The 13,753-nt window shown below is 38.1% G+C and overlaps 1 protein-coding gene across 2 annotated transcripts; it reads right to left on the minus strand.

Annotated features, from left to right (window-relative positions):
• Positions 1–72: 72 nt before the first annotated feature.
• TXNDC9 (thioredoxin domain containing 9) lies at positions 73–13,228 on the minus strand. 2 transcript variants are annotated; one of them, XM_059406251.1, is made up of 6 exons: positions 13,075–13,228; positions 12,532–12,653; positions 10,321–10,539; positions 6,669–6,787; positions 2,867–3,121; positions 73–678 (listed from the first exon to the last, which is right to left on the minus strand). In XM_059406251.1, exons 3-6 carry the CDS (start codon positions 10,507–10,509, stop codon positions 561–563), a joined length of 681 nt encoding a protein of 226 aa, XP_059262234.1. In that variant the 5' UTR covers positions 10,510–10,539; positions 12,532–12,653; positions 13,075–13,228; the 3' UTR covers positions 73–560. The 2 variants fall into 2 exon arrangements, with proteins under 2 accessions (XP_059262234.1, XP_059262233.1); XM_059406250.1 differs by lacking the exon at positions 12,532–12,653 and having other exon boundaries at positions 13,075–13,227.
• Positions 13,229–13,753: the final 525 nt, after the last annotated feature.

A 13,753-nucleotide genomic window follows, 5' to 3' on the forward strand; every position in this document is an offset into this window, starting at 1 on the left:
ACATAGGCAGTATGCTCAAAACCTGAAAAAGCTTTCTGCTGCCGTCAGTTGATTCATCATCAACACACAGCCTACAGAATAAATAGGCAGTTCTTTAATAGTTAAATATATTCCAGAAGTAAGGAGTGTTTATAATTCATTTACAAGTGAGTCTGTTACACCAGTAAATGCTGTTTAGCCTGTTGTATAAAGTAAATAACGCTTCGTAAGAATTAGTCCTGGAATAGTTTGCTGAATTCCTATTTCCAATCCAGTAGATTAAAAACACAATTGTGAATGATATAAAGACATAAGAATAATATTGTGATAAAATCAATCTCAAAAATAGAGAATCCAGACCTTGCTGGATAATTTAAGAACTCATAAGTTTTCCTCAACTTAAACATGAGTGCCACACAGAAAATATTGAAAATGTCTTTCAATGTGATGAAACTGTACAAAACTCTAGAACATGACCATTAGATGACCAATGTATCAAAACCAATGGGATTTAGAAAACACATCTAATTCTGAAGTAAGCAGAAATAAAAAGACAATTTACAAAGAATTATAACTAATTTCTAATCATCATCAGAGTCCGAATCATATTTCTTCCCTCGGATAGTTTTCTTTTCCAGCTTTGTGAAGTTTGTTCCAAATTTCTTTTGGCTCTGAAATGGTGGCTCCATTAAATTTCCACTAAAAATAAAGCAAATGTGAAAAGCATTTATTCTTTATGATAGTACAGTTGGAATGCTAACCTGCACAAAAATCTCTTTTCTTCCTAACCTATGGAGTAAAGTTTTCTTTAAAATGCTGGGGTCAAGGAAGACATATATTATTCATATTGATGGTTAAGAGTTTTAAACTCTATTTTGTATTACTAAATGTTTTTGATCAAAAAAGTTTTTCCATCTGTTTTGGAGATGCTGAACTTGGATTAGATCTTCTTCACTATAAGAATGATACAGCAAAATGATCTATTTTTTACAGCTTATTATGGCTGGTAATGATACTGTATCACATCTTTTAATGTTTAAAAAAAATCAATAAAACTCGTGGAATTCATTATCATTAACCTGGAATTGGTATGAAATTTTTCAATAGTGCTTGAGAAATAATTGAGACATTTTCTTCTTTCAAAGGTTATTTAGGAAGATTCCTGGCACCGAGATTCTGGTTATGAAATATCATTTGCCACTGAGAGGAACCACAGTGCCTTGGGTAATAGTCCATTCTTGGGAGAGTCCCTCTAAGACTTACTTGCACCAGAAAGAAATTGTGGGGACATGTAAAAAGGACATAGAAGCCTGCATGAAGGGGGATCTCACTGGCCAAATATGGGGCAATATGGGCTTCAAAACAAATAATATAAGTAACCACCTATAACCCACTGGGTAAAATAAGCTACTGCCCATTCTAATATGAATAAATGAAAAAGTAAATTATGAGGGATATGGAAAAGTTCTTCTTAAATCACTATTTGGCTTGGTACACAACCTGTTAACCAGTGCTCACCACCAGAAATGAGACAAAACATTCTTTACTTCCTGGTGTGCTACGCCGAGAAGAATACAGTGTCACTTCTATCATGTACCCATGAGAAAATGCATAGTCCAAACCTAAACTTAAAATGTTAGACAAATCCAAACTGAGGGGTGCTCTACAAAATAACTAGGTTGTATTCTTCAAAAATGTCCACATATTGAAAAATAAGACAAGTTGTCACAGATTAATGCAAACTAAAAACACATAGTAACTATATGAAACATTTTAGTATGCAGGATCTTATTGGGATAGTCGCAGAATTTGAATAAGATCGGTAAACTACCTAACATTTCCTGTCTTAATAATTGCACTAAGGTTACACAAGAAAAACCCCTCAATGTTAGAAAATACACAAGGAAATATTTAGGAGCAAAGGGACAATACATCTTCAACTTCCACTCAAATGGTTTTGAAAAGAAAGTGTGTATTCAGAAAAAGAATGATAAAGCAAATGTAAAATGCTTAAAATTGAGAGACACAGGCAAAAGATAGATGAGAATTCTCTGTACTACTTTTCAACTTGTTTAAAGCTTGAAATAATTTCAAAATACATTTAATAAATACTAGTATTTTGTTATTAAGAAACTAAAACCTAAAACTCCAAAGTCAATTTCTATAATGTATGCATAATTTAGGCATGTGTAGGGGAAGATTCAGAGAAAAAGGAACAGGGAAAAGAGAACTTTCTACTTACTGAAAAGCACTATGACTATAGAATGATAATTGTATAATTTTATCTGTTAATTTTCCAAGTCAAAAACAGGCACAGAAGGCAGAATGACAGGTTCTGATTTGTGGAATCAGATAAACCATTTGGCGAAGTGGACAAGGAGATTAATGGAAAATGGAAGTTGGATTTTAGACTGTTTTCAAATTGAGACTGTCTCCACAATAATTTAAGCTGATCACAGAAATGAGATTATACATTTTATCATATTCTACAAGACAGGAATAGCTAATTGAAAAATCTGATGTTCAAAAGTAAGTCATTATCAATTTGAATAACCTGGTTTAAATCAGGGAAGAGTCAATTCCAAAGTGTCATTTGGGGTTTTCAGACTAACAGAAAACTAGATTCAATAGGATCTGTTAGGATGAAAACTTACGCATAGTTAGGTGTACTCCAAGACTCAATTTTATCTGTAACTCTGATTTTGTTGTTAGATCATGCTAATAATGTACATTTTAAGAAATGTGTTTTCATTTGTGAAACATTTTCTACATCTAACCCAGAAGACCTTACTTAGCTCCATAAAATGAATGTTAACATAAAAAAAAAACTTCTCTAAAAATATCAACTGGATATGGAATTAAAATCAGTTGTTTTGCTAAAAATTACCTGTAATTGAGAATATCAGAACAACCCAGCCTCCATTCTAAAGTTTCTGTGGTGAAGTCATCTGTATTTCCTAAGTCAGTAAATCCAACAACATAATCTTGTGTTTTTCCATCTTTTACCAGTGCTAGTGTGGGAATGACTTTGATACGCAGTCTCTCACAAAGGAAAGGTGCCTTTTCCACATTCAGCTTCAGAAATTTGGTCTCAAGATGTTTCTTAGACAGTATCACCAAATGTCGGTCTAATATTTTACACCTGTAAATAAAAACATATAGAAAATCAAAAGCTAAAACAGATTTTTCATATTAAAAATAAATATCGTTAGAGTACTTCTAATTTTATAGTTTTTCTGCTTGAGTCTCATAATTTGACAGCCAGCTTGTGTCAGATGACCTCATTTTATTTCATAGGTTAACTGACGAGAGGCAGAAAAATCATCCAGTATTCCAGAAAGTCATATATGCCTTAATGATACTTATAAAAAACAAAATACTAAATACACCCTTTCAGTCACAAGTGGTTCATGAAGTTGTCTTGTTCATGGTAAGAACAAAAAACTGTCACTTCTCTTAGGCATGTTTCCTAGTGTCTCATACACAGAGCTTGAAGGGTGACAAATCTGACTTGATAGAACTCAGAAGAGGATTTTCAGCATTAGAAGTGTACACACAGTGCCATATTTGGAAGTCATTAAGACTGAACGGTGACACCAAGAAGGAATTCTTCTAACTGCAACTATCATTAAGAAGCACAGGGTAGGGGCGCCTGGGTGGCTCAGTTGGTTAAGCGACTGCCTTCGGCTCAGGTCATGATCCCAGAGTCCCAGGATCGAGTCCCGCATCGGGCTCCCAGCTCCATGGGGAGTCTGCTTCTCCTTCTGACCTTCTCCCCTCTCATGCTCTCTCTCTCTCTCACTCTCTCTCTCAAATAAATAAAATAAAAAATATTAAAAAAAAAAAAAAGCACAGGGTAAAGGGTATAAATGTGGTTATATGGTTCTAAAGAAATGAAAAATACCAATAGTAACTTTTATTAAGGCACTTTCTATTGAAAAGAAAAATGGAAATGACATTTTCTGAAAATTAAAATGTATTTTAAACTGGTTGATACTTTAGTGTTCCTGAAACAGACTACTGTAATAATCTTTTTTGAGTAGTTCTTTTTTTTTTTTTAAAGATTTTATTTATTTATTTGACCGAGAGAAATCACAAGTAGGCAGAGAGGCAGGCAGAGAGAGAGAGAGGAAGCAGGCTCCCTGCTGAGCAGAGAGCCCGATGCGGGACTCGATCCCAGGACCCTGAGATCATGACTGAGCCAAAGGCAGCGGCTTAACCCACTGAGCCACCCAGGCGCCCTTTTTGAGTAGTTCTTAATCATAGTGTTCATTAAAGTCAGCTTTTAAAATATATGATCTAAAATTCTCTGCAAGTGGAGCTGGCAAACACACAGGTGATTCTCATGTCCCATAAAGTTAGATAACTACTGCTTTAGATGATGAAGACATCAAATGTTTCAAAATTACTAGTAGGCTTTCTGCATACTTCCTGGTGTAAAGTTATTCCTGAATTAGGACTGGGTCCACCAAGTTCCTGGTAACCTTGATGCCTCATCACTCTACCTTTGAATGCATCTTTTCATATATCACCCATGTAGTATAGCAATGAGAGTGTAGTGAAAAATAGTTGGAGAGAACAAGTTAATAAATGGTTCCTGAATGAAGCTCAGAACAAATGATAAATGAACCATTATATGCGAAGTATTTTCTCGAAGACTCGTAGGTAAGTCAACTCCATGGTTTTACTAGAGTTATATGGAACCTATTTTAGGTAAATCTATAACTGTATCATTTGTTAATTCACTTAAAAAAAAAAATCCAGAAGCAGCAGGCTTAAATCCTGGGTTCAAATCCTCTTCTGTCATTTAGTAGACGAGTGACATTAGGTGAGTCACTTAATCTCTCCCTTCTTGGTCTCCATGCATGAAGCTTTGGAATTATACCTACATAACTACCTCAAAGGGTCACATCAATGTTCCAGGATTTTATACATGAAGTTTCCAGTCTACTATGTACCCAGAACTCTGACAGATCTAAAATTTTCTAATGATTTTTTTTTTCTATTTTTTAAGCAATCTCTATATCCGACATCAGGCTAAACTCAAGACCCCAAGATCAAGTCAGATGTTTTACTGGCTGAGCCTGCCAGGTATCTCTTGATTTTTCATTTTTGCTTCAAAGTAAGTACTCCTGGTATTGCACTGTTTATAGAACCATCAGATATATTTACTGAGCACCTACTATGTGTCAGCCATTGCTGCTCTAGGGGTAAAAACTTGGGAGAATGGTGAACCACAATATAGGCAAACTCTGTTTTCACAAAACAATCTAGTGGGCAAAAACATCTAATAAACATCAAATGATATCAACCTTAGAGACTAAAATGATATTAATATACTACCTCATCATGTATGTCAGAGGTAGGCAACTTGAGAAATGTGTGCCAACTGGAGAGGACTGAGTACCACAGTGACAGAGGGCTTCTCTGATACCCTTTCTTTCTTTTCTTTTTTTTTAAATTTTACTTATTTATTTTTATTTATTTTACTTTTTTATTTCAGAGAGAGATCACAAGTAGGCAGAGAGGCAGACGGGGGCAGGGGTGGGAAGCAGGCTCTGTGCTTCAGCAGAGAGCCTGATGCAGGGCTCAATCCCAGGACCCTGAGACCATGACGTGAGCTGAAGGCAGAGGCTTACCCACTGAGCCACCCAGGTGCCCCAATACCCTTTCTTTCCTAATCCCTTCCCATACTTTCCCTTATAGGAGTTTTTACCAACTCAACATTTTCTTTCATTTTTATTACCTTAATCAGTGCGTCCCAGGCAATCAATCCCTGAAAGACGTTAATTAATAACGAAGTTATTGGGTGGTGAGTTTAAGACAAGGGCCGAGCAGACTATGGAAATGCGGGAAGAGGGCAAGGCTGAGACAGCAATGAATGACGGAGACTCTATACTGGAGTGTGTGTCTGTCTGAGGGAGGTGGCTGCTATTCAGCATTAGCAAACTGCCTTTCTACTGAATTCTAGGTCTGTTATTAAGTTATTTGATTTCTTAAAACATCTGAAATCTGGACTTCTAAAAAAAATCGTATCTCTTAATTTTTAGAAGTTGCAACTAATCACATTTGGGGGTTAAAAGAAAGACTTAAGATACGACCTTTTCTAGGGGTATTTTCATTTTACAAGGACTCTGCCTCTGTAGAGAGGCTTGCAGAGCTGGGTTGTCCAGAAGAAATCACTTTCCTCTCCTTCCAGCCAAGCCTGGCACGCCCAATGATGCTTCTAGTGAAAGGTTTGCTCAGATCACTGTCTCCCCACGAGTTGCTGGCTGAGAAGGAGTGAGTGAATTCAAAGCTGGTGTTGGCCCCACTCCCAACACTGCGCTTATACCATACCAGTACCAGAAAAGGGAGAAATAATTCTTGTATTGACAAAAACAAATTTTTACGTGTACATCTCTTACATGTTTTTAAAGTTACCTCGTGAAAATACAATTCAGAAAATAGCCAGTTCTACGGAAATAATCTTGATTTAGAATAATGTTCATTTAAACATTTTTATGTACAATGGGTTTTTAAGTTAATCTTCAATATAACAATTGTTTAACTTTAACAGAGACATTTACATAAGTACAAAGAAACAATTTAGAAATAGTTCCAATTTTTTAATTTCCCTATTATGTTAGTGTACCTCTACTCAAAGATCTCTTCATTTTTAAACAAGTCACTGATGTAAACAAAGTTACCTGAATGTGGTGTCTCTGTAGAAATGGCAAACCACTTTTTTACTCTCCTTGACTTCTTGAAAAAAGTCTCTCTCACTAGGGATTTCTCTGTATTCCCCATGTCCTTTTGAAAGCCACTCCTAATTTGGAGAAAAGGGAAATATTATAAACTTGAAATATCTTTCAGTACCACCTTACATTTATTTTGTGTCTAAATTGCTATAATATTCTGTAACGAAGCTGATTTTATCGTGTAGAGAAATCAATTCCTCTTAGTGATTTCCTATGTCTCTAGTTTTAGTGCAGATATAAACCTGTGGGCAGGGACTATCTTTCAGCACAGTTTGTGTTTAAGACAATCATCTTTCTTGGTACCTTCACACACATTTTCTCAGAACTTCAAAAATAAAAATTTAGACTTCAGAGACTTAAAATGTAAATATCCATTTAATTTCTCTATACCCAAACTACTAAAATCAGAAGCATTAAGTCCAAGTTAATGCCAAGCTCTGAAAAACAATGCTCATGAGATAAAGCTACTTGGTCTTTGTAGGGAGGGCAAGGGGAGGGGTGGTTCCTGCAGCTCTCTGCAGCTCAAGTCCAGTTTGCTCAGAGGCAGGACCCACTTCTATACTGGCCACCAAGGGGGAGTATCCTAGGAAGAAAAAAATCACATGATGTCCAGAAACAATACAGATCCCACATAATGTCCAGAAATAATACAGATCCCATCTGTCATCTTATCCAACTTCTCAACCCAGTGTATCAACCCTCATCAATCATGCCTGACAGACTTTTCAGTTTCTCAAGCTTCCTGCTACAGGAAAGGTTCATCATCTCCACTGGAAGCTTGCTTCCTTTTTCAGCTGGTTTTAGTAAAAAGGAACATTGGGCTTACAGACAAAAGGCATGGGCTTGAATAATTGTTCTACCACTTATTAGGCTAAGAATTCTAATAACCTTTCTGAGTCTCCATTTCTTCATTTATAAAGTGGAAATCGAGAAGCAACCATCTCACTGAGTTGTAAAAAAAGTAAGACCATCAACATGATAGTGTCTGGCACAGGTGCTTAAAAAGCAATTGCATGTATACTCTCTAACTGTTTGAAAGATTTTCTCACACTGAACTGCAAAAGATCTGTAAATTTGGTCTGTGGATCTATGGACCACTTAGGTCTATGGACCTAAGGTTAGAGAGAAAAGTTCTAATGTCTTTCACACATCAGTCCTTCCAATATCCTATCTTCTCTACCTCTCTCCCTTCATTTTCTTTTGGCTGTTTCTCATATGAAATGATCTCTACATATCTTACTTTCTAATTATCCTCCTCTGAACAGAGACTAATTCCTCCTTATCCTTTTAAAAAGGGGCAGAAGTCTGAATGCGGCCCTCCAGAAGTAGCCTACTGAGAAAGGGGCAAGAGTGCCATCTCCTTTCTTCCTCTGGACTTAAGCTAACACAGACTGTTAATAGTTTTGGTATCCATTTCACATTGTCTTATGCTGAGCTGACACTCACAGGAAGCCCTGGTGTTTCTCCCTATGTGACATTTCTCTGGTCAAACATCTGTGAACAACTTAAACTCTCAAGTACAACTCCTTAATGGCATGTTAACATTTCATGTGTTTTCTTTTCTTTTTTTTTTTTTAATATTTATTTATTTGACCGGCAGACATCACAAGGAGGCAGAGAGGCAGGCAGAGAGAGATGGGGGAAGCAGGCCCCACGCCGAGCAGAGAGCCCAATGCGGGGCTCAATCCCAGGACCTGAGATCATGACCTGAGCCGAAGGCAGAGGCTTAACCCACTGAGCCACCCATGTACCACTTCATGCCTTTTCTTGACTCACCAATAGCATTGCCCTTAAAAGAGTGTTTGTTTTTTAAAAAGCTCTTTAATTCTCATATGTTTAACCAACAGGTGGAAGACCTGAGCCTTTCCAAGTTCCTAAGAGGGAGGCAATCTTACTCTGAACCTCCAACACATGGCATCTCTCCCAAGACACTCAGCATACCCCGTGCTCTTAGTACAGTTTCTTTCAGAGTTGGTGCTCTGCAGGGCATCTGCTGAATGTAATCAAGGAGGATGGGTAGAGATCACAGTGCAGGCTAAGCCTACCCAAGGCCTGGCAACTGGGCAGCACCTAGCTCTTGCTTAGTGGCTATCACCCAAGACTTTGGATGGGCTCTTCTTATTTCTCACCTGTCCTACTGCTTACTACTTAAGTCCTATGTCGCTAGCTGCTGTAACAAGAAGAGAGTACTCGGGTGACTGAGGCATATTGATTCAAATAGGTCTATTAAGTGCTTATGTCACTGCATATACTCATTTCCTGATACCTATACAGATCAGTAAATCAAAATTACTACGCAATCTATAGTACTCTCTCAAAAAGAGTATATATCATTAAAGCTTCTTGTCTACTTCCTTAAAAAGCATTTTAATAAAAAAGATCTATTACAATGCAGTGAAAACTGTAAAATAAGACCCTCTCCATTATTCTATGATAAATTAATTTTAAATTGATTTGCATAGTAATTTTAAAAAAGTCCCTAAAGGCTATAGGACTTAGGTTTTTAATGATAAATATTCAGACTATTGTTTTTAACTGCCGACAGTTTCATTTAAGCCATCATGTATGTTGCTTACTGCAAATCAGGTAGATTTAGTCTTTCTACAAAAAGATCCTGGTTATGACATTTTTAGTTGAACTATTAGCAATTAGTAGTGTTACATAACTGTGATTGTGAAATAGGAGTTTGTAGCAGAATCTCCTCTTATATTACCTTAATTATTAGCATTATAATAAAAAAAGTCTCCTGGCTTCAAAACCACACTACACTCACACACCCTATTTTAGAAAACTCAAGCTATAAAAATAGAAACTCAGTCACATTACAAAACATTCTTTCCTTTTTGTAGCAATTCTTATAAACACTGAGAGTATAAACATTATCAAAGAGATGCTACAGCAGCACAAACAAAACTCCCTATTTCTTTGGAAAAGTTAAAAGTGCATGTTTTATTCACAGCCAACTGAGAGGAACCAGAATTGGTAATAATCTATTTCAATCTGACAAAAAGCAATGAAAACATTTTTAATCAAAATTAAATTTACAAAATTTAAGCCAACTGGTTTTGATTAGAGTGTATGAGGCTGTTCCACACTCTAGAAGACCAATAAGGATAGAGCTGTGGCCACCCTTCTTTGTGACCCAGCATGCATTCCTTTGAATAAATAAGCCATGTAATTGTTACAATGGAAATGCCTGAAATAATTTCTTCTGTGTAGATTGCTTTACAGCTCTCACCTCACTTGCACTGATCAGAGCTAAATTATAACTGGCTTTAAAATTACTTAAAAGGGAAACCACTGACTCCCGGTGCTCTTCATAGGCTCCTCCTCAAGCAAAAAATCTGAGCTCAAAAAATGATCTTGGGCACAGTGTTTCTTTTACTTGCCTGTGGATTAACATACTGAGCATGCTAATTTTTAATGTCTTTAAAACTGATTTTTTTCCCAGCAAATTTTTAACAGTTATAATGCTCTGTAGTAAAAAACAAAAACAACGCTAAAACTAAGGACTGAAATACAACTACTTCAGCACATGTATATGTAAGTTGTTAGGAGCATACTGTTAAAGTAATTTCAGAAAGCAGGGCAAAGAGGTTACTTGTTTCTGCTGTTGAGCTTTCCTTAGTGCCTCAAGTCTCTTTTCTTTGAGGCGTTCCAATTCATCTTCATCCATCTGATCCAGTTTCTGAATTTCAGAATCCAAATGTTCTTCTACTAGTTTCGTAGTCTGAAGCAACTGATTTTCCAGGACTTTTGAAAACATGTCAACAGATGCATTAGCTTCCATTCTTCTAAATGGTATAGCTCAGCCTTGGTGCTAGGGAGAATGTTTGTAAAGTTGGGGGGGGGGAGAAAAAAAACAAGTAAAGTTTTCTCTCCTTTACAAAAATTCTAACAAATATATAATTTGTGCTACACAAAATGTTCTGGTGACAATAACGAATTTCATGTTACCTATGAGAATTTTTATTTAAATGTTTTATTATTTTTTTAAAGATTTTATTTATTTATTTGACGGAGACAGCGAGAGAAGGAACACAAGCAGGGGGAGGGGGAGACGGAGAACGAGGCTTCCCACTGAGCAGGGAGCCCTATGTGGGGCCTAATCCCAGGCCCTGGGATCATGACTGGACCCGAAGCCAAACCCCAAAGACTGAGCCACCCAGGCACCCCTAAATGTTTTATTCTTTTTAGAGAGGGACAGAAAGGGAAGGGGAGGAGCAGGAGAGGGAGAATTTTAAGCAGGCTCCACACTCATCGAGAAGCCTGAGGCTAGACTGCAACACTCTGAGATCATGACCTGAGTTAAAATCAAGAAACCGACTAAGCCACCTGGAAACTGACTGAGCCACTCAGATGCCTCTTACTGAAATGTTTTAAAATTGAATTTTCCACAGGTTATAGTCACACCACTCAAAAGATTACTTAAAGCATAGTTTAGGTGCTTCCGACTTAGTTTGTGTTTCATTACAATAAAGCAAAGACAAGTCTTTTTTTTTTTTAAGACAAGTCTTTAAGACCAGAAAGAAATGGGTAGTTGGAGTTCTACCTAATGTCATATATTAACAGTGCTACTTTTCTTAAACCAGAAGAAAAATAAAGCAGAAATTACTGAATAATGAAGTTAACTGTAGAGAGATTTTACACATACATCTACAAAACTTTTCTTCAATACAGAACAGAGTTCAGCCAAAAACCCATTTTTCAAGGTTTCTACCTAAATGATTAACTCCCAAGAAAGTACTTTACAATTTATGTAAAGAACAGTGCCTGGTATTCCCCAAATTTTAATTTCCACTGCTGTTCGCTATGACCTAACAAAATCTATGATGTTACAAAGATTGATACTGGTATGGATCTACTGACAGTGTTCTTTGATGTAAAACAGTATCACTCCAAATGTTAAAAATACTGATTTTCCCATCACTCCTTTATGTAACATAGAGTAGTTTAAAAACAGAATCTAATTCAGATAGGAAAGGAAGCTCTATCTCAATAACACATGTCATAAAATGTAGTATTTCCTATTAATAACAATCAGATGGAAATTTTATGTGTACCTCTGGGTTATTACTACAGAAATATAATTTATAATTTGCTTATGAAAGCAGGAAGATGTTGCATTTCAATTAACTATGACACAGTTGCAAATACCACTGAAGAACCAAAAAAAAATCTTAATAAACTGTGAACTCACTGACCCACAGTGAGTGGGTCTCTGACACCCAGCCTGACTCACACAAACCCTCTACAACTACCGAACTGAAAAGAAGTCCTCTTCTTGCAAACTTCACTTTTGTTTTGTTTTGTTTTGTTTCTTTCACAGGAAAAGCAGTTGAAGGCAATGATTTCATCTTTGTATCCCCAGAGGTAGCACTGAATGGAACACAGCAAGTGCTCAAAAAATATTTGTTAATATGGGGAGGCCTGAGTGGCTCAGGTCATGGTCTCAGAGTCCCGGGATCCAGTCCCACATCTCCAGCTCCTTGCTTAGCCGGGAGCTTGCTTCTCCCTCTGCGCCCACTCCTGCGCGCGCGCGCACACACCCCCACACACCACTCTATCTCTTAAATAAAAACCTTTAAAAAATGCTGTGAAGGAACATGTGCCTACTTTCTGTTCACATTATCCTTAAGATGAAAATGCTATACATTTTCAATGAATTATATTTCAAATATAGTAAAATAATTTCATGCTTCCTATCTCCAAAGAAAAATGTCAGTGAGGCTGTTTCCCTTAGGGTTGGAGCCGGATGAGGCAGAAAACTGGTTATGAAGACACTGACTTACATGTCAGAACCTGTTCTTACCAGAAATGGAGCGGATGCTGATCCCTGGAGTTTTATGAGATGAACTCAGAATTTAATTCTGGGATAATCGGGAACAGAAGCGAATACCAAAAGCTGTTCTGGGGACAGGTGATGGTCACCGCCTTCACAAAGGGGAAAGGAGATGGTGTAGCGATCCCGGTAACTTTTCATTCTTCAAACCACAAACCCGATCCTTCCTTTTTACAGTTCATCGGCAACAGTGGGAAGGGGCTTGTCCTCAAATTACCTAACCGCTTCCTCGACTCCCTTACATGCACCCTCCAAAACACCTTAACTGCACCCGAGACACCTTCCGAAAAGCATCCTGGCCATTCCCTGAGCCCATGGGGACAGACCAAGTCAGAGTACAGGCAGTCAGCCGATCTTCAACACCTCCCAAGGCGCATGCGCCGAAGCCGCCTCCGCCTCACTGACAACGACGTCTGGGCCGCGCCCCTCCCCCGCCCTGGCCGGACGTTGAGTGAAGTGTCCATCAGCACTGGGAGGCGGCGGCCGGTTTTTTCACACCATCCTCTGCCTCACCTGAGCTCTCGGTGACACCTTAGAATGAGGAACTGCTCCAGAAAGGCAGTCCACTCTGGCTTGACCCTCGCAGCTGCTGCCGGTGGCTGCGAACCGGCCGTCACTTCCGCCTCCGCTTTGGCTGCAGCCCTCACGCGATAGAAGCTGCGACGCCCGAGAAGTGGGGCGGGGGAGGAGGGCGTGCGTACGGTGAGCGCTTCTGCGCGTGCGTAGCTCCCATCCTCCGCCCCAAGATTTCCGATTCTTAGCCTAGCTCTGGGTAAACCGTCCACGGGGGAGGGAGCAAAGTATTCTGGAGGCTGTAGTTTATCAGTGCTCGGTCTGGCCGTGTTGGACTTCGCTAGGCTGGGAGCCTCAGTACTCACAATGTCACATCAGAAGAGAGCGAGCTACAATCTTGCTCCGGAGTGACACTCCAACTTCGCTTCAGTCGTGTTGAATGAACACTTTTTTTTTTTTTTTTTTTAAATTTTAAGTTGAGGTATAACTTCCACAGCATGATTAGTTTTTACATACTTAACACCCGTAGTGTCACCGTCCAGATCCGGATGTTAAACATGTTTACCACCCTAGTAAGTCGGTTCCTTTTGTACTTCCATAACACAAATTCTTAGATCTTGCTCTCACTTTGAATGTAAAGGTTAATTTCTATTTCGGGGAATTAATGGGTGTGTCCTTG

This window comes from Mustela nigripes, chromosome 7 (genome assembly GCF_022355385.1).
Source record: "Mustela nigripes isolate SB6536 chromosome 7, MUSNIG.SB6536, whole genome shotgun sequence".
Taxonomy (NCBI): Eukaryota; Metazoa; Chordata; class Mammalia; order Carnivora; family Mustelidae; genus Mustela; species Mustela nigripes.

Coding starts and splice junctions, on each gene's coding strand:
- TXNDC9 (XM_059406251.1), bottom strand. CDS start 10,509: ATGGAAGCTAATGCATCTGTTGACATGTTTTCAAAAGTCCTGGAAAAT. Junction 6,788..10,320: donor AAGCTCAACAGCAGAAACAA/GTAACCTCTTTG, acceptor TCTCCAAATTAG/GAGTGGCTTTCAAAAGGACA. Junction 3,122..6,668: donor TACAGAGACACCACATTCAG/GTAACTTTGTTT, acceptor TTTTATTTACAG/GTGTAAAATATTAGACCGAC.